At 27.5% G+C, this 22,331-nt stretch overlaps 1 protein-coding gene across 2 annotated transcripts; it reads right to left on the bottom strand.

Moving 5' to 3' along the window:
- Positions 1-363: 363 nt before the first annotated feature.
- LOC142327674 (proteasomal ATPase-associated factor 1-like) lies at positions 364-22,036 on the bottom strand. Of its 2 annotated transcripts, XM_075370910.1 has the most exons (8): positions 21,921-22,036; positions 20,408-20,448; positions 17,285-17,481; positions 16,149-16,244; positions 12,194-12,399; positions 9,627-9,766; positions 6,268-6,462; positions 364-1,381 (listed from the first exon to the last, which is right to left on the bottom strand). In XM_075370910.1, the coding sequence occupies exons 1-8, from the start codon at positions 21,971-21,973 to the stop codon at positions 1,332-1,334; spliced, it is 978 nt and encodes a 325-aa protein (XP_075227025.1). In that variant the 5' UTR covers positions 21,974-22,036; the 3' UTR covers positions 364-1,331. The 2 variants fall into 2 exon arrangements, with proteins under 2 accessions (XP_075227025.1, XP_075227024.1); XM_075370909.1 differs by lacking the exon at positions 364-1,381 and having other exon boundaries at positions 3,075-6,462.
- Positions 22,037-22,331: the final 295 nt, after the last annotated feature.

Below are 22,331 nucleotides of genomic sequence, written 5' to 3'. Positions count from 1 at the left end.
AGTTCTTTGATTAATTTTACTAAGAATCCTTAATTATATAAAGAAGAGTCTTTAAATTCAAAATTTGGGGATATAAAGATTTTAAATTTAGGAAAAGGCTAATTTTACATTATTTACTTTGGTACAAAGAATGTAAATTCTTTGTACCAATGTATTCTCATTGTATGAATGTATTCTCTTTCTAGTTCAGTAGACTTCTAATATTGTATTTACTTAAATGAGTGTCTTATTGTTTGGTTTAGCTTTAAATAGACAGGGGATATTCAATAATTAATGAGACAAACTGATGTACAGAAAAAACAATTTATTCAGTGGCAATGAAACTTACACTTACACTTTTCAACATGGTCCCCAGCAACATTTAGACACTTGTACCACCGTTCTGTAAGCTTTCTGATTCCCGCAGTGTAGAAGCTTTACCTTGCTGTTTGAACCATTCATGTACAGCTTTTTTGACCATTGTTGTAGTCGAACTTCTTGCTGCATAATAAGTCTTTGAGCGGGCTGAACAAATGAAAATCAGACAGAGCGAGGTCTGGGCTGTAAGGAAGATGTGCCAACCCTCAACCCAACTTCTTGAGCATTTCTCCTGTTCTGAGAGATGTGGCGGCACGCATTATCATGCAAAAGAATCACACCTTTTCAGAGAGCACCCTGACATTTTTACCTTATAGTGGTTTACACTTTTTGTTGGAGTATGTTAGATATAACTCATTATTCAAGGTATATTGTTGTTCTAAATAGTCGCTAAAAATTAGGCCTGGTGAGTCCCAGAAGACCGTCAAAATCACTTTACCGGCTGATATGTGAGTTTTGAATTTTTTTGGTGGGCGAATCCAGATGTTTCTACTCAAAAATTTGCCATTTAGGTCAGGTTCAAAATGGTGTATCCACGTTTCATCACAGACTGTATGATCTATGATAGACCTTCTGTTTCAAACCGTTCTTTGAGCTCAGAACAAATGCGAATCCGGGGTCTATGGGCTTGAGTCAACTATCTTGAAACCCATTTCAAACATGTTTTGTGATAATTCAGCGTCTCGTGAATGATTGAATGCACAGTTCCAACACTAATATTACACAAATATTAATTCGCCTGTCTTCGCGAATAAGATCATTTATGCAATTTTACAGCACAGTAGTCAAAACTTCAACTTGTCTTCCAGATCAATGGAGATCAGTCACACTTGTTCTGCCAAAATTAAACTGTTCCACATACTTATACATATTACTTATGTATAAGTAATATGGTTAAAACACTATTCATCATACTTTTCAACATTCTTAAGTAAATTTCCACCAGTTTCACACCTTCTGATAGGAAAATCATATCACTGAAAATTGGCCTTCCAGCTTAAAAGTTTCAAGCAAAGCTGACATTCTGAAATCAACAAAAGAGGTTATGTTTAGATTAATTATGATCAAACAGCTGATTAAATGTATTCCCAAGATTGCCAACTTGACCCTCACAGAGTTTTATTATCACTGAATGAACCGTTTTTCCCCTACATCAGTATGTCTCATTAATTACTGAACATCCCTCGTAGTTATCAAGAAAGGTAATAGTATTATTATGGCAGCAGCCTATACCTACATGATTTTACAGTGCAAAATTATCTTTAAGTTTATAATCTTATTTGTGATTTCACTTTAAATGTCTATAAATTTATAAAAATAAAGAGTTGAACTAACTGGCTAACCTAATAATTTTTTGACAGCACCTTGTAAAACAGTAATGACACATTAAATAGTTCATATCATGTTCAAAATTTACTTCTTCACGTATATCAGAACGTCTATGTAAACAAGAATATATTTAGATGTACCAGTATATAATCCAGTATGGTATAATCCAGTGTACCACGTGTACTGTATATGTGAATAATCAACACATTCTTTATCAATGAACAGGTAAATTTTAAACATGATGAACTATTTAAACTGACACAAATGTTTTAATAGCTAGTCTCTGAACCATTATTTATCTTCAAGTGTCACAGCAGTTGTCAATTGTTATATAAAATTATGATAAAATATTGCTAATATTATATTTTACAATGATAAAATACATAGATTCAAAAAGCTTACTGTAATAAGTGGTAATTTTTGCATCAGGCTTGCTATTTTGGTTTTATTAGTAAAGGTAGTTTTTATTAATAAATAAATATATTATATATATATATATTCATTTATTTTTTTTATTAACATTGTGACTTTGCCCATACTACATGGTTACTTGCATTTCCCATCAGTCAATTTTTTTCTATTTTATGTTTTTTAGCCAGGTAACCAGAGGCATGTGCAGCCAGTCATGTCACACATGCAATAATAGTGGCAGTGGCTGTTTTCGTTGAATCATCACACTGTATACCATAACATCCCTTAAAAAATTGAAATACAAAAAATCCAAAAATGATTTTTAGATATTTATCTAAAAATTGTTTGCAACTTAAATCTAATGAATATTATTTCTACATCACTATAGTCAGAAAAGGAGAAAATTTGCAATCATTGTTCAACATTTTTTTACCTTTCTTCTCTCTTCATTCTTTTACTTTTTCATCCAGAAGGTTTCAAGTACCTGGTCAAACATTTCAAATCCTGGTCAGACATAGCATTTTTGTCATACTACAAAATATTTTCCATTCCACACTCCCACATACAACTTTCAGTTTATGTGGTGAACTTATCATCAACAAAAATAAAATTATTCAAATTTTAGACACATTATAAAATTTTGATATAAATTAATTTGACAGTTCAATAAAGAAAATATCTGAATTGGTTATTAATAAACAAAATTTAATGTAATGTTACTTGAACATATTCACTCTATGATGCCTGCTACTTAACTGCTGGGTAACAAACTGGTTACACAATATTTTTATAGAATTCAGTTATCTAGCTACTGTAAATAACTTTTTATCGAATCATTTATGATATTTTAAGGGTACATTTTTATTTTCACATGATTATCAATAAATGGATCACCTAATATAAAACAAAGTTATAATTAAAATCATCAGAATCAAAGGACTGAAATTCATTTTTCAATCAGTGAAGTCAGGTTTATAAGAACATTAGCCATTTTATTTACAAAACCTGCTATTAATAAAAACAATAAATAGAGTAGATAATACATTTTTATATTATTTTAAAAACTGTGTTGTGTGAATATATAATACAAAAACTGTCAACATAAACCCACTTTAAAAAACTAATAACACTTCATACAATACAAAATATCTATATTAAATACAATTTTACACATAAAGCTTTATTTCAGCCTAATAAAAAAAAATGTTCTCTCTAAATATTAACTACAAGTGAACGATTTTATAATAATTATTAAAGTTATATTTTCTAATTGTAAAGAAAAAACAGTAAAAAAAATAAATAAATGTTACATCTGATAATGAATATACTGAACAGCAAATCAATTAAAAATTCATCTTCATGAATAATGCATATAATAACACAGAGCAATTAAAGGAATATATTAATTACAAGGCATATTACAACACATATTTTAATGCGCATACATATTTTAATACACAGAATAATTATTATCAATTTAAATACAAACTATGTAAAACAATTACACTCCTGTTAGCATATTAATGTCAATATATACCAACTATTGAATCCACTTTTTCTAAATGTCATTTATTTAAAAATTTAATTAATATGAAAAAAAAATTAGATATATAAGAAATAAACATAATTCAGAGAAGTTATAAACTCGTTATCATTATTGTTCTAGGGAATTTTCCCAGGTTTAAACATCACTATCATGTAATATGTGGGTTTCATACACTACCAGAAATATTTTTTTCCAAATACAAAATTATCTTTCTATTTGTAACAATAATGCTATGAAATATGAAGAAAATGTCCAATAAAATGCCAGGATATGTGTTTTCTGTATCAAGTATCGTCCACCCACAACAATAATTCTGATTATAGGACATAAATGTATGAGTATTCAACAGCAATATGATTTTATTTTTGTAACAATAAGGAAGACAAAAAATACATCACAGACATTCTCCTCCTTAATATTACTCCTGCTAGCCCATGAAGCCCCTGGTGGCATAAGCATTAGTCACCTTTATAATTTTGTTAAACCATCGTAGTCAAATACAAGCTATACAATATAAATGTTATAAATGGACTAAATATTGAATGATTATGATATCAACATACCAGAAAATCATTAAAGTATGATCTACCTTATTCTAGGTGAATCATATTTTTAAGTAATATAATTTAAGTAACTTAAATTTTATGTATAAAGTTCATTCATAGATCCTTTTTATTCACTCAGAAAATGATTCAAATAAATCTCTTTGTGAGAAAAATATCTGGCACATTAAAAGCAAAAATTTTAATCAAAACTTCCAAAGAAAATACTAATCATGAAATATTATATGATACTCTTGAATTGATGCAACTTCCAAGTTAAATGACAGTGTCATAATATTTAACATCAACTGCTATACCCAGATGGTTATTTTCTATATTTCTATTTTTTTACAACTGTTAATTATGAAAAAATTAATTTCCTGAAAAAAGAATTGATTATGGAAAATATAAAAAAATTCAATCCCTTCATAATCTGGTGGTTCCAAAATAGCTAAAAAAAACCTCATAGGGCATTCTGCAGAACAAAAAATGTGAAATATGATAAAAGTTTTGTTAATTGTTTTCCCATGTGATACTGATATTAAACAATATTCAATATGTATCCAATTAGACGTAAAACTGTGTGCTGTGATGTTTAGTAATACCTTATGACCATATTATTTAAAACCATTATATATACATTAATTTGCATAAAAGGTGAAAAAAGGTTTATCAGAATGATTAAGGGTAGAAAGAATATAATTTGTGAAGGTTCCCGGAAACCTTTTTGATAGAATTGTAATCCTATTTCTTATCAATAGATTTTAAATGTTTATTTTAGTCGACTAGAATACACTCCAAATCATTCATCCAAATAGTAGCCTAATAAATTTAATTAGAAAAAGTCTATATGAAAAACAGTAACAGATATGGAAAACAACTGGTTGAGAATTCTTCCTTTATATTAGAAAATATAACAAATTCACTGGAAATACAGAATTCTCTGGGAAGGGTTTAGATGATTGTATCCCAATCATATCTTAGAAAATTTAAGCTACAGAAATATTATAATAGAAGATGGGAATCAGATTTATAAAAACTAATTACTTGAAAACCTGCTCACATTTAGGTGTTAAATTTCTGAAACTTAAGTGGTTAATTACAGAAGAAAGGAAATTTTACACTTATTAGAAAAACAAGGTTTTGTTGTTCTTATGGAAGAACTCATGAAAGATATGCTTACTAAAAATTAATAATAAAGCAGCAAAAACATTAAAAATATACACAAATTTAACTGCATTACTTAAAAAAGTAATTTTATGAATTAACAAACAAACTATATTCAAGTATGTTTTCTTTTTTTCTAAATAAAATATACAGAATGAATAATTCTTAAAAAGAACAATGTCTTTGTTCCAGTCATATTGAAAGTGTTAAAAAATCAGATTTTCATAACATAAAAATTAAGTTTATAATTTAATTACTACCAGTTCAATAAGTAAAAATAATATTATGAGATTGAAATTTTTAACAAACATATCACATACATTTCAAAAATGCATAAGAAGGATTATAGTTTAACTTTTCAAATTAAATACAAGTACTTAGCTTAAAATACATAAAATCATCATCTGACATTTAAAATTACTGTGGTCATATTCATTTTATTATTTCATCATTTAACTGAAGCCTAATAGAATCAATAATACAACATTAAAGAAATGATAAAATCAAAAATATTTTATTTTGTAGTTTACTAATTATTTCTTACTATTATATAGGAAATGTCAAATTCTTATAGCCATAATAATACAGTAGTATCAATACTTTAATCATTTCACTTTTGGGATAATCTATTTAAAACTCTTTCAAGATTATATCGTCTAACAACTCCATCTCTACAAGAAGTATACACAAATCGTCCATCAGTAGCCATATTAAAAACAGGATCACAATCTGGTCCTGTTAATGAAAATAATTTTTCTTTTAAATTATTTTTAAGAAAATAAACAGATCCTTCAGCATGAGATACTAAAAATCCTATATTTTTATAAGGTAATATATGGAGTACAGGACTATTTAATTCCCACAGACTACCAATCAGTTCTTTAGGATTTGTAACACCATACATATGTAGCTCACCATTTTGACAACCAACAACAAATTTTTTTTCTACATCAGTCTCATGAGTCGTTTCTAAAAATGCCACTGAATTAACAGGAGATTTAAGAACCAACGTAAACAACTTCCTTCTACTATATACAGCAACAGAATGTACAGTTCCATCTTCACAGCCCAGTATTAAAATCTTATTTTGAGTTCCAATTTCACGTTCACCTAAAAGTTAAATGCATATATAAAAATGGCAAAGAAAATAAATTTTAAAACTCTATCACTAATTTTTTTTCACTCATCAGGAGTTCTATAAATATATATTATCCACATGAATAAGCCTACTTGTTACAGTAATTAACTTGTACAAAATCTAGTCATTACTCTGATGGAAAAAACCAATTTATAATTATAATGGTGCAAACAGAATTCTACATACATTACAAGGCTTAGTCTTAAAGAATATTTCACTATATAAATTACAACTCCAATACAAGGATTTTTTTTGTTATGAAGTACCCAGAGAGATAGTTTTCTAATAAAATGTTAATACTGAGATAATTTGTGAAATTTAAACAAATAAACTGTCTTAATAAATACAAATGTTTCATGATAGTACTGAAAACAGAAACAGTATTTACAGTTAATACTAAGAACTAATCTACTACCTTCAATTAAAATGGTACTAATCAGCAGAAATATGTAAACCATAATCTACCTTACTTCAATTCACAAAACTTCTAAACTTTTGACCACATCAGTTCAAATTATGCAGCAGCTTATTTTTTATTGATATTTTATATGCTGGTGGATATGTTGCATTCAACATGCAACAAAGTGTAATGCTATCAGTTAATTATGTTGTTACTGATCCAGAGACAACTTATAATCAACTTTAATCCAATCATGAATCACTTATTTGATAAAGCAAATTTATTTTATTTCAAAATAATTTATTTCAATGAATGAACAGAATTGTTTATTGAATATTTCAGTGGGTAATTTACAAATTATTTTTATAAAGATAAACAAAATAAAGTAAGCCGTTGCTAACTAAAGTGAGGATTCCTCTACTTAAGTCAAAATTTCACATTCCTTGGTTTTCTAACACAAAGAATTAAAGAAGATATAAAAATGAATTTTCTTTATATAAGGCACAATTTAATTATTTTTTAACATTTTATAACAAAAACTTGAAAATATAAAACATAAGATATCTAAAATTAAGTGCAGAATTATAAGGATTACAGTGTAATATATATTCTGAGAAAAAAATTAACCTGTTACTGAGTGTCCTTTATTAAAAAAATGTCTGCCAAATCGTAAGATTTTGAAAATATCCTATTTTTGGGGCCCAAAACCACATGTGGGTCAGGTGGCAAAAATCTGAAATTTTTACAGAAGTAGATACTTTCTACGTACTTTAAACCAGATAAAATTTATTTTATTACTCAAAGGGTTTGACGAGTAAAGTCATCAAAAACGGTAAAAAACACCATTCCTTCTAACTGTGATTTTAAGCGTGTATTTTTTCAAATATTAATGTAGGTCTACTACACAAAATATTTTGTATCTATAATGAGATGGCTTATATTCTAAGACTACACTTCATTTACACTCATACATATCATCCTCATTCATCCTCTGAAGAATTATCTAAACGGTAGTTACCGGAGGCTAAACAGGAAACAAGAGAGATAGTGTTACTTAAAGTATTACTTATACACACAATCTCATGTTTAAACATGAAAGTGAATAGACATGCATGGACATGAATGTTTGTGTAATCCCGAATGTAAATATTGTAGAAGGCTGTTTTAATTTCAATTTGATATGTTGTATTGTCGCTAGTATTAATATTGTGGTCAGGTAAATGCACACAATTTGTAAACATAACTTCAGTAAACATTACAAGATTTGGTTATGCAACAAAATGAATTTTGAGTACAGTAAGATGAAGTTCCATCTTTACTCTTTCCAAAAAGCCTTTTTGACCTTCTGTACGATGTAAAATAAGAATGCTACAGCTCATGGAAAAAGTGACAAAATTTGAGGTTTTTACCTGTTGGCAAGTCAGAAAATGGTCTATTACTCGAGAAAAAATTTTTTTAAATATAAAAAAAATATTTTTTGGCAACTACAAGGTGGTAGTTATCATATACCAAATATCATCAAAATAAAAAATAGTGATGCACTGATCATTTGTTGAATTAAAATGGAATACCCCACAGACAAGAATTAATTAATCATTTATGTAAAGACAAAATGGGTTTATTGATTACAAAGGTTTCTATGTAGCTAAAAAGTTTATAAAAAAGGCAAATTAATGACAGCTTTAAAGCAGTAGTAAAAAAACACAGTTTAAAACAATACTGCTCTACTACAACTAAATCTTATTTACTCTTAGTTCTAACTAGACACGACAGTGTGACATCATGAAACACAATTATTGGTTCATCAAACAGTAAATGGCTCATCTTATTTCTAATTGGCTCATCAAACGGTAAAAAATGAGTAACAGCATGCAAACAGTACAATCATGTTCCAGGGTTAGAATTAGTGCTATCAAACTCACAGTAAAAGTGGAGGTGGTATAAACTACATAATACAATCACATTATGCATTAATTGAATACTATCTTCATTAATTGAATGAGTAATTTTCAATATGACTAACCTGTACTTCCATGAGTTTATATACAAGAAAATAATACTAAGAAAATGTAAGTACAGCTAAACTTGTTATGAACTTCAATTATCCAGAAGCCTCTCATCAGAGCCTATTAATTGTTTTTATTTTAATAATAAACTGTTTATTGCCCTTAATTTCTAATTTATAACTACTATAAATTTGATTTTAATTTTTTTTCCAATTATCAATAAAAAAAATTCAATGGTCTACATATTTCTTTCATACAGTAATCATCCAAATTCTTAGAAAAGATTACATGAGGAGCAACAGGCTTACTCTTATTAAAAAGGCTTTGCATCAGCCCTTAGTTTAGGTGTGCAACCCCACAGTACCTCAAGACGGCTTCTCACCCTACTTACTGAGTTCTAATAAAGAAGCTGTTTTCTGGTTACTAAGAATGCAAGAATGAGACAACAGGTGGAGCCAATGTGGCAGAAGATATAATTCCCATGGTACCTACCCAAGAAAGAAGGGATGAAAAATAAAAAAGGAGGGAAGGAAGTGATAAAAAACAACATAAAGATTTGTTTAAATTTTCAGTATCTAAGAATTTACACTGAAAACACAAAATTGGATTATATATCCATATATATACATATACCCTCAATATTTTTATAAAGCACAGACATTTAGCGTGGCCATGATGTCCACTGTTTAGAGGTCTTAATGCATTATCTTTTCTTACAAAATCTACTTACTTGGGGAATCTTCAGGCTCACCAACAGGAAATGATGGTGAAACAGATGTAATAGCACAACAATTAACTTCAGATGATGTACATATCAGCGTATCTATACATGAAGATTGACCACAGTCCCATAGTTTAGCACTTCCATCTCTAAAGATTCAAAAAAATGACAGTTTAATAAATAATATAAAACGTAACCACACTTATATTTTTAAAAAAAAGAATTATAAAACTACTAACTCAGATTAAAATTGAAATATTCTTACACATTTTTAACAAAAAGAAAAAAGTTTATAATTAATAATTTTTCAACGATATAATTAATTAAACATAGAAAAAACATGGTAACTCTAAAGTCATTAAATATACAGTAACTCACTTTCAAATTACTGGAACTTTTTCTTTTAAAGAAACTTTCAGAGATAATAATTAACACCTTCTTCAATAACACTGTCAGTAGGGCTGTTATTAATATATGAATTTTATTATACAGCCAGTACTTGAGGTAGACAAAGTAAAGTTAATGTAGAACTGAATCTGCATTTCAGTAGGCTTGACATCCTTATGGAATCATATACGAGGATTATTTTTTTTTCAAGGTCCGATCAGTCATGAAATTAAAACCACAGTAAAAATAAAAAATTTTTTTATTTGTAACAAGTACTTACATAGTTATGCTATTCCTCTATATAGTCAACACTCCGATTTAGACATTTGTCGAAAAAAAAATAACCCTCGTATTAGGCTTATAAAAGCAGGCAGTCAGCTTACAACAGAGTTTATTGATACCCTTTTACAGGGTGCAGAAGGAAGAGTTTAAATTTCATATCCAAACTGGCAAGCTTCCATCTTGGCTATAAATGGAATAAACTCCAATCAATTTGTCATATTAACAAATTTGAGAATTGCTGGCAGTGGGGCATCTCTGAAAATTATATAGTCTGGAAACCACTCTCAAACCAACACCATAGACGATCTAGAAATATAGACTGTGGCTCAACCTGCTTGAACCACTCCACATTCAAATTGATCGCACTGTGATGCAGTTTAGGAACATGGATTCTGTAATATTGTTCTGAATCTAGCAGAAATAACTGTCACTGCTTGTGCTTCCTCTTCCAAAAAAAATAAGGATCTTCATTTCCAAAACTTGACCTAAGACAGTTATATGTAGACTTTGAAAAGGGGACACATGAAGCTGGTGGGGATTAAAATCATACCAGTAATGAAAAATTTGTTTGTTCATTGCGTTAACAGGTAAAAGTAAAAAGTTCAGAAAATTCTTGCAGAATGTCACTCAATTTGCTTTTATCATATTCATTTAACTGTTGCATCCTCAGCTAAAGTAAAATTACTGTAAGCATGAGCACGCTACAGTAATTCTTCTGATTTCTGAAGCATGCTTTATGCTTGAGCACTGAGGCTTCCTTAATACTGCCTGCCTGTATCTAATAGTAATGTTTGGAAGGGTTCTCATAATGTGATCAGGACTTACTGGTTTGTTTTTAAAAGCAGTACAATGGCATGGAGAGGAATATACAATCACTGATTGAATAATAACTGTGTAATCATAATCAAACCATCAATACAAAAATAAGTTTCTATTACAAATGCACAGCGTACAGCACCCACTGCTTCATTATTGAAATTGAACCCGATATCTAATCAGTATGATTCCCACCTTCAAGTCAAGAATTACCAATCCACTTTTCTTCAGGTTCCTGTGGCTCACCCTGAACTTATCCGAAAATACCATCTCCTAACCCTTGTTTAATTCACATATCTTTATCACTGACATTCTTACTGAAAAGAATAAAGTAAATCGTAACTACTTATTCAAAATGAACTACTATTTTCCTCTAACTTTCCTTCCACAACTTTTCTAATTTTGCCTTTCAAATCTCTCCAATAATTTTGCTGCCTATGCAGTAAAAACTAAATCTCTAAAATTTATACATTTCCCCTTTACTTTTTTTAACTTACCCTTTCACTATTATACAGAATATTTTACATTTTAGAGAAGATAACCTTTATATATTCGTCTGGCTCAATTTTATCTCAGCTTTAATACTATAGCTAACCAGAATACCCCTTTCTGCTCAGTAGCTTTAAACACTTCTACACAGGCACCACAACTAACTACTTTGTCCTCCTTAGTTTTCTTAATGGCTTCCTCAATCTCATTATTGTAGGCATACTTACAATTATTTTTATATGCATTATTATAAGCCAATACATAGACACTTGCAGGGCATATCTAAACTTTTTTCTACTACCATCTTCAATATTTATTACAGGCTTCAGATATAATAATAGTAGAAACTCTTCATTATGCATAATACAGAACTATTATAACTTAACTACAGTAGCACAAATGTTCAATAATTCTGTGAAATATAAACAAATATAGTGAGAGTATTTACAACATGCAGATATATTTATAACCTTTATAATGAATAAAAATCAATATTACTGAAAATAATCATTGCATTAACATAATATCAATTAAATTAAATACTATTAAATGTAGATTAAATACTATTATGTATTAGATGTATTAAATTAAATACATCTTACTTGCTAACAGATATAACATTTCTTCCAACATCAATGATAACAAAATCAGTCACAGCTCTTCTATGACCTTTTAAAGACACAGGACAACGACCAGTTTCAGCACACCAAATCTTCAATTGCATATCTCCCCCGCCTGTCAAGACGACACGTTCTGATGGAAAGAATTTACATTTGTATACTTCACCAACATGGCCTTCCAGTTTCAGCTAAATAAAAGAATTTGAAAATTATAAATTAGAGAAAATGGAAATAAATAATTAAGACATTTACTTAAAAAATGATAACAATTTCACCCAATTAAGAGAAAAACTAGACAGTACTAATTGCTCAGAGATAATGCAAGGAACAGTGTTGAGACAGCAGCAGTTACTTATTTAATTCTGTGCAATTTACAACTCAGCTGGCCAACAGAACTCTAGAACCAATGCTAAAAATATTTCTATTAACAGATGGATATCAACTGCTGTTGTTAAGTGACTTTGGTATTAACTCAAAATTAGAACAAAGAATCAACAAGATTTTATATAAAATTGGGAAAATTAGTTGCCAATAATCTTAAAATTATAAGTGAAGCCCATATGGCAAAAAGAAAAGGCTGTTCCTTCCTTTTTTCAGTGTGATCTCCATAGTAAAAAATGTAACTGAAGAATAATAAAGCTAAGACAACTGTAACTCCACACAACCCCAAAAATCTTTATAAAAATAGCAATAATTATACTTGAAGTTTCAACTACAACTGGAAAGTTGTTGACATTGTTGTGAGTTTTATTTCAAGTAACTCAAGAGTTTACCAAATGCACTGCCCACAATAAATAACAATTTTTTTTATGTCTTGAAATGAAACTAAAGCATCAATTTGACTTTTGAACAAATTGCAACACAAATATATATAACAAAAATTTCATAGCACACAGCTGTGCTCCTCAGCCAAATTAATCGTAAAATCCAGATACTTTTTGACAGCTTTTATATGTATCTAACACAAGAGATTTACTCTGCATCACAGATATTATTCACATTTCTGTAAAATTATAATGTAATAGGTAATATTTGACAAAAAAAGAACATTTTTGTTTAATTGTTCATAAGTAAAATTTTTTTGTTGTATTGATTTATGAACATTTCACTTTTAATTTATTTATTTTTACCACTTCATAATTAGTGATTAAGAATGCTTAACAATTAAAATGCACATTTAGTTGTAGATTTTAATTTTATGTAATTTCCTGAGCATTATCTCACTTATTTCATTCCAATAATTGATTAGCATAACAAATTTTTAATCTAAAAAATCTTATGTGGACACCACATGACTTCCTTGTATGCCTATTAAATTACATATACACATTTTTGGCTGCACTTCATTTAAACTTATTTTATTTGAAAGTGAGATACGATTCTCCAATTGTTTAAAAAAGTGGACATTTACTCAATTGCTAAAATACTGGGTTTTATTAACAACAAATATTTACACAATTATTAATTCAACAATCTTACCTGAAATATTAGGATAGATTAAAGTCCCTTTATTACTCTTTAAATAAATGCAAGTCTTATATCTATCTAATACTATGTTTTTTAAATTATTATGATCTAACCATCAACAAAATGAAAACAAAAACGAAACTGGAAAAGGTTACTAAATTTTATAGCGATATTTAGTTATAAAGTACACAGAAACAAATGCATAAATAAAAATATTCTAATATTTACTAATACTTATGTAAGTATTATACTAATACTTACTAAGATCGTACTTATATTTAAAAAAAAAATTGTTTTTTGTAAGTAAATTATTTCTAATTCAGAAAAAAATAACTATAGTGACCTTTTTCTATCCATATTACTGTACATCCTATGTATTCTATACATATTACTCTCATCCATATTACTGTAGCTAACAAGGGGAAGGCACGGGCTTCAGGGCATCAATTTGAACCATATTGCGAATGTGAATAGTACACTGTTTACATGTCTTCATCACAAAATACTAACGCACAATATTCAATTATACTCAAGAAAAGGCCCTAAAAATATCCTTATGGGAAATTTCCCTTATTTCCTTTATATTAGTTTATGTATTAATTTTGTTTCACGTCGCTCAAGTAGATATGTGGAGTAAGTAAGAACGTGTCGTATCCATAACCATGCACACATCAGTTCAAATCTGACTTCATATACATTTTTTTTTTTTTTTTAATTTAAATATACTGATTTATTAATAATTATTAATCTCAGATTGTACAAATCTTTGAATTAAAATGAAAAGTACATAAAATTTTATTTCACTAATAACTTCTGATTTTTTTTCATATTTTTTTATTGTTGAATTGTTTATTGTTGTAATTGTTAATTGTTGAATTGAATTGTTTTCATACTGTTATTATTGAATAATTAAAAATTATTAAAAAGGTGAAAATCCATCTTACCAGCAAATTAAATGTGACAATATACATCATTCAGTCCTTAGACCATCATCAGGAGAATAAAATAATACCATAAAATAAAGTAATTTTATCAATTAAAATTATTTTATTCTCCTGATAATGATCTGAAAGATCTAGAGAGCACATTTAATTTGCTGGTAAGCTGGATTTTCACTGTTTTAATAATTTATTAAATATGTCAGCAGTAACCATGTTTGAGAAATTTATTATTATTGAATTATTATTTATTATTAATTTTTTTTTTACAATCCTTCAATCAATAATTTTTTTACAATAATTATTAATAAATCAATATATTCAAATTAAAAAAAGGAAATGAAGTTGGATTCGAACCAATGTGCCTTCCCCTTACAAGATCCAAATATTACATTAATTAAAATTTTATTTGGCTGTAACTTTGGAACCAATGAAAATAAGTACCACTTTTGATATATTGTTGAAAAGCTCTCAATGAGGGCTTACTACTGCAGTTAAGAAAAAGTCCAAAATCAAAATGTTTCAAAATTAAAACCTTACTTTATTTAGAGGTCTAACTGTATACACATTTTTGGCCGAGTCAATTGCAATCAAAAGGGAAGGTGCACAACTAGATGTTACAACAGTCCTATATAGAAAATTTCAACATTCTATGGCTAATCATTTTTGAGTTATGCGAAAACTGAAAACTTAAATTTTTCGCAAATACAGCATATTATAGTATTCTAGATTTTTTGCAATATTTTTTTATTCTTAATGCTACTTACAATCGTACCAATTATATTTGTTTTATTATCAGTAGTTGAAGTTTTATATTTTAGTTTTTCCACTCAAAAAAATTTGAAATTATATTTTATTTTATTATAATTTAAAAATAAGAAATATGCATACTTTTGATTACAATTATATAAAATTAAAAATCTCTACCCAGACATCTGTACACCAATAAATTGCTAAATTGAAATTGAAATACAAATCAACGTATATCGTGGATCAGTAATCTTACATCTGTTAAACATGCACGCTTAAATGGAAAATAAGTTACACAATTCAGATAAGTATGTAAAATACTCTGCTAATAGTCACTATGTAATAATGACAAAACTAACAGAACAAAAATTCTAAACCTTCAAAATGTAGATCTAATATACTTGAAATTTTAAGTCTTTAAGAATACAAGCTGTAACATTTACTGATGGACACTTCTCCTGTGACTAATAATAAAAAAATCCTTAATCAACTCTTTAAAATGTAGAAATAATTTTCTAGAAAAACTGAATGCAGTAATAAAATTACACTAATAACATCCCCAAAATAATCCTGAATCATTTTCCTAATTTTATACATCTTCTAAAGGGGAAACATATTAAACTTCAAATTATAGAATATTTTTTCTGGATTAAAAGATCAAAATAAGAAGTATAACTGTATTTTAGTCAATCAACATTTCTTCATTTAGAAGAAGTGCATATGGATACAAATGATTTAATATCAAAATATACTAAATAAGAAGTAGATCATAATTTACTTGCCTTTAATTCTTCTTTGTTAAAGTCCCACACTACAAGGTTATTTTCAACACAATAAGACACACATAACCCAGTAGTGGTAACATCTAGACATGGAATCTAAAAAGAAAGTAGCCATTTACTTTAAAATATTTAAAAATATAATTATATATTTAAAAAAATAATTTTTTAGAAAGATAAAATTAAATTTACAGAAAAATAATTAAAACTGAGTTAATTAGTTTAAAAATAATGCACACATTTGTGTATAATTGAAACAACAATAGTAAACTTATTAAAACACAATCTCATTACAAATTTAAAATTTGAAAATTTTGATTTTGAAGCGATTCATAAAAATTGTTAACAAACAAACTGATGGATGGGTGGAGAAGTAAAAGCATCACCATTAAGGATTTAAAATAAACTGTAACCTGAGAGACTTGCAGACACTGTTTAAAATAGAATGGGAATAAAAAAATCTGATTTTTCAGTTTTTTATTCTGTGCAATTGTTCTCAATCATCAATAATGTTTGCTTACAATCTTTCTAAAATACTAATCACACATGCAACTTCAAAAAATTCAAAACTCTTAAATTGTTATAATGAAATCAAATGTGTCATTACTACCGCTTTTATTAATTTTAGAAATAATTAATTTCTAATTTCACCCAAGTAAACAAATTGGTTTATCTTTGCAGGAAATTAGAAAAAAATAATTGTAAAAAGTTTAATGTTAGAATGTTATGTTTATTAAAGCCCCCTATTCATAAAACTTTCAAACAAGAATATCTCATCATTTTTATCAGTAGTGATCTAGCTGAATGCTTTATATATTTGTTTTCAACTGGAAATATGCATAAGCAACATAATTATGGGATGGGTGAGAGATTTCCTTATGGAAAAATGGCATCTAAGTCACATATAAAAGGGTTTGCAGCAGAATAATCCTGTTTAAATCCTCTCATGCCTAAGCTCAGAAAAAGTGGGAAAAATTTGAATAATATAAAAAATATATAATATTGAATCTCTAAGTGCATTACATTTTTTTTAACACTACATTAAGTAATAAATTAAAACCAGTCACAGTTAAAAGAAATAATAAACAATTTATGAAAATACTGGCATTCATACCAGTTGAAATAAATAACAAACTTACAGATTTCTTGTGAATATCAGTATAAACTTTGGTTGGAGCAACAAACACGGCTGATATTTGTGATTGTTTATGTTCAACTTTAATCATGTCATTAGCTAAAACTTCAGCAGAAAATCCACTTGTTGCTAAAAATGTTGGCGATTCATTACTATCAAATCCTGCATTTGTTATTTTCCCATGTATATTATTTGAATCACCTAAATAAAAACAAGGTAAATAATAAAATTAGATCCATTTCACAAAGAACAATAATAATATCTTTATATAAAACTAATTTAATACTGCTTAATTAAACTACATACCATTATATATACCATTATTAAACACACGTATAGAAATACAATCTGCAATAAAAGTTAATTTAAAAAAAAACTGAAATAAGTACTTAAAGCTGAAATAATGTTTAGGAATACTGAAGGCATCAGGTAGACCAAAAAAAAGGGGCACTTTAGAAAACAAATTTGTGAAGATTTGTGAAAAAAGCCTTCAAGCATCAATCAGAAACGCTTCTATTAGGCTGGAAGTATCTAGATCAAGTTTACAGAAGACTCTAACAAAACTTAAATTTTATAAACTTAAATTCTAAGTTTTATGAACTAAGATTGTTTCATGCATTCCAATATGATAATTTTGATAGAAGGGTGAGGAAATTATTACTCCGTGACGCTGCTTCAAACCAAATGGTCATAAAAATGTTATTGCCCTAATGAATTCCTTGTATAATTATGGAAAAAGTACACAATGTAGGTAACCTTCATGTTATGGTGTGGATTCACCAAAATTGGAATATTGTAACCTTAATTCTTTAATGAATATAAAAAAGGTCATTTGTATCTTCAGATGTTACAAGATGATGTTAATGATGTTCTTCCCAAGCTATTATTCAACCCTGTGTTTAATTTGATTATTCAACCCTGTGTTTAATTCGAGTTAGAGACCACCTCAATCAAACACTTCCTTAAATGGATAAAATGAGAAACAATTGGAAGATCACTATATTCATGCAATATCATTTCTAGTAACTTTAAATTCTGATGATTCTTCAAAATCATGGTATTTTCTTAAAATCCAAATTAACTGAACCACCAGAAGCTGTTGATTTTATAAATCATGACAGAACTTTATAAAAAAGAGTATAATTCAATAAATATACAATTCAGTGGTTAAATGCTGCCATGAACACCCAAGGACACAAGGATGACTCTTTGAACACTTTCTTCAATACTTTTCAAACATAAAATAATTTAAAAAAATAATAACTTTCTTAGGCACATGTACCACAATGTTGATGACTTAAAGCTGGCCAGTAAGAAATATTTACAGAATACCCACCTGAATTGCTCACTCAATACACGAATCAATGTTTACATTTAAACATGTGAATTACATATATGTTCATAACCAATGGTGAAAACATGTTGACAACATGTCAAACCCGAGACCTATATTCTGCCTTAAACATGTTGACCCTTTTTATAATCTATATGCTATCTTTTTCATTAAAAGTCGACAAATATAATAATTTTGACATTATTTACATAGTAGAAATGTTTGAATTGACAATATAAAGAAAAGCTCCCAACTGTTTACAGTTTGGAAATTCCCAGAATTATTTAATAAAGTTTAGTTATTTGAATTTTCTTTTTAATGCAGATGCAGCCAGTTGTTTCTTTACCATGTAACTACTCTCACTATTGTAATAAAAAATACTACTTCCATCATATTCTTACTCAAAAAATAGTCAATAACAAAGAATATTGTTTTAAAAGAATATTAAACAATCAGTAAACCTCCCAAGGGACAAAAATCAATTACATTACAGCATTAAATTCCATGTCCTTCTCCTCACATAAAATTAACAATGATATTACTTTAAAAAAATATATTTACATAAAATTTACATTAGTTTGTAAAATAGACCTAGAAACTAATTTAGACCTGTCCTCAGAAAAATCAAAGGAACAAATTATTTGAACCAGTAAAGTGGGAAATAGACAAAAAGGAAAAATCAAGTATCAAACTGAAAACATAAAAATCAGTTACATAAAAACATCAACACAGAAAACAGTTAGAAAATAAATTTTGAAAATCATATAAAAGAGTATATAATAAACAGACAATTAACAAAATCACCATGACTCATGTGAGCATCAGTATTCAATATTAAACAATAATTCAAATTGAAAATAAAAAGCCATTGCAGGATTTTGACTGAGTAAATCAAAAACTGCTAGAAGAAAAACAGAAAATTCATATTTTGTACATATCCGAGTGCATACTGAATAAATATATACTGTAGTTATTCCCTATTATGTAATCACATCCATTGACATGTTTCTACAGGTGTAACTTTTATAAACCTCCTAATTTTAATGTATGTAAAATTTTCATTAAATCCAAACATAAAATTTGTTTTGAAATTTGACAGTCATACATGAACTGGACTGAACAAATTCATTTGTGCAGCCTTAATTCATTTGTAAAGCTTTAAATTTAATCAAGTATAATATAGATAACCATAGTAAAATAATACAGAAAAAATAACAGACAATTTTCAATAAAATACAGTACTTTTTTTTTAATTTAATCTCATTTTATATATTGTTTTATTGTTGCTACCTAATTTATAGCTGTGTATTAAAAAAACTGTTTCAAGTCATTTTTTTTAATACAGAAAAGCATTGACTAAAAAAATAATAAACTACAATCTTTGAATCTTAATTTCATAAATTCAATAACCTGAAATTAATTTTCCATAACCTTCATAACTTGAAATTCATAATCTCAATTTCATTTTTCTATCAGTTTCACTTTGTTTATATTTTTGGTAAATTAGGGTGCCCAAGGAGTTAAAAAATGTATGGAAGGGACAGCAGAGTAAACACTGGGTAAACTAATAAAATTTTTACTAGACCCCAGAAACAAAAGACATTTTTAGAAAGAAGTTTTAATATTGAAATATTGCAAATTTTATTGATTATTGAAGGAGCTACAGGTCTTCAGGTAAAACAAAAACTTCTTGAATAACAATGTTTTTTTTTAACAATTTCTAAGGAGAACACAAATAGGAAGTTATAAATTCAAAATTAAAATATCAACAATTAACAGCAGGTATAAACTTACCTCTTTTCTTTAAAGAAACCCACAAACTTCCTTGTGTTTTCCTAAAATTGAGAATAATTATTAATCAACACATGAAATAGTTCCTTAAGATTTACAGTAAAAAATATACATTACATAATCAATGAGATAATTCTCTAAAACATTCTCTCTGCGTCAACCCCTGCAAAAAATATATATAATAAATCCCACAAAATTCCCAAATATGAAGTCTTTTTGACAAAGAATAAAACCCTAAATTGAACAGTGAAACTCTCCAAATGGACATTTCTCACTTGAATCTTACAAATAATTTTAACAAATTCTAATAAATCATTAAATTGAAAAATACATTATAAATTCTTAAACCCATCAAAACTGTAAACTCTTAAATTGTTTACTTATATCCCCACATGTATTTTTAACAAGCAACATCCTATCATAAGTACACAGTGCATTAAAATATATCTAAATTTCTACATACTGAATATACTTACATAGATTGGAAAACAAAAAAAAATGTTCAAAAATCGTTTAATCGAAATCTACCTCTAGATTTCCATTTTCATTATTATAAAAATCATCAGCAGGCATTAAGGAATAATTAAAAAGTAAATAAAAATAATAAATAGTAATTAAAAAATAAACAACAATATTTATGAAACTATTTATTTTAAGCAGCCATTATGGAATAATTTTTTTTTTAAATATTGTCATTTTAGGCAAATACAATCAAAAGCTTAATTCAGCTTAAAAATCATCTAAAACACTGAAAACTCTGTCTCAGATTGTCAAGTCAGAAGGGAGTCTAGACTTAAAGAGAAGAATGTTAAGTTAAAGCAAATTATGTTAATATAAATTATAGTCCTACAAGTCACTAGAGAAGTAGATTTGGTAGGTCTATTTTTTTAAATAATTACAGCAGTAATTGGATATTTCAAAAAAGAAAATAAAAATAGCTAGAAGAAAGTCCTGAGTAATGAGAAAATATAATTTCTGATGATAGTGCTGATGGATACATGCAGGAATAACTAAAATTTTAAGACAACAAAATTTTACTTAAATATAAAAAAATTAGCATAAAAACAGAGATTGATATGTTGTTGCAGAAAATACAAATGCAGCACTTTTAAAAAAAGGGGGAAATGTTTGATAAATAGAACCAAATCCAAGATGTCAAGATAATTAATGCTGCTGGATTAAAATAATATGGCTAATAAATTTCAGGAATATAAAGGACTGTACGGAAAAATTAGCAATAAAAATATTGTTGTATGAAATTAAAAAAAAAGATTTTATTACTACACACGAATGATACTTAGGGATTAGGAACAAAATAAATTTAAAGAAAAAATAAAAAAAATCTATTCTTCTGTAGGGTGATATTTTCTATTAAAACCATAAACATGTTACGAACATGCAAGGTATACTACGAGAATATAATCAAAAAGAATTTTCGTCAGATACATTGGCACTAAATAATAATTATAATTTGATGGGAAATAATTTACATTCAACTACTAACTTGATTACCTACCGTAAAAAATCATCCCAATCACACTGAATAAATATAACAGGGCTATCTGGCATTTTAAAAATATATTTTATACATAAGCAGCGATATAAGCGAAACTTACAATACTCTTCGTAGGTTAGGAATGATTTGAAAACAAAAATCATCTGTAATGTCAATGCTACCAACTGGGCATAAACAGAAAAAAAATTAATATTTTTCTTTCGAATAAAGTAAATTGCTACAATATTTCTTACTTATCACAATTTTACGATAAGAAATGGAAAAATTAGTTATCTATTTACAAATTTTAGAGCCGCGTCATTTTATTTAGTTTTATGATCAAATTAAATAATGTATTTCTTATAATTTGCTTTCAGAAAGATATGTTGAAAAAAATCCTTTTTGGTTGGTATTCCGAAAATCCCAATGTTT

This window comes from Lycorma delicatula, chromosome 7, assembly GCF_047948215.1.
Source record: "Lycorma delicatula isolate Av1 chromosome 7, ASM4794821v1, whole genome shotgun sequence".
Classification (NCBI taxonomy): Eukaryota; Metazoa; Arthropoda; class Insecta; order Hemiptera; family Fulgoridae; genus Lycorma; species Lycorma delicatula.
The sequence above is the reverse complement of the archived record's forward strand: the minus strand, read 5'-3'. Positions and strand labels throughout refer to the sequence as shown.

Coding starts and splice junctions, on each gene's coding strand:
- LOC142327674 (XM_075370909.1), bottom strand. CDS start 21,973: ATGCCAGATAGCCCTGTTATATTTATTCAGTGTGATTGGGATGATTTT. Junction 9,767..12,193: donor AATGTTATATCTGTTAGCAA/GTAAGATGTATT, acceptor TTGAATCTTTAG/AGATGGAAGTGCTAAACTAT. Junction 6,463..9,626: donor TGAGCCTGAAGATTCCCCAA/GTAAGTAGATTT, acceptor TTTAACTTTTAG/GTGAACGTGAAATTGGAACT.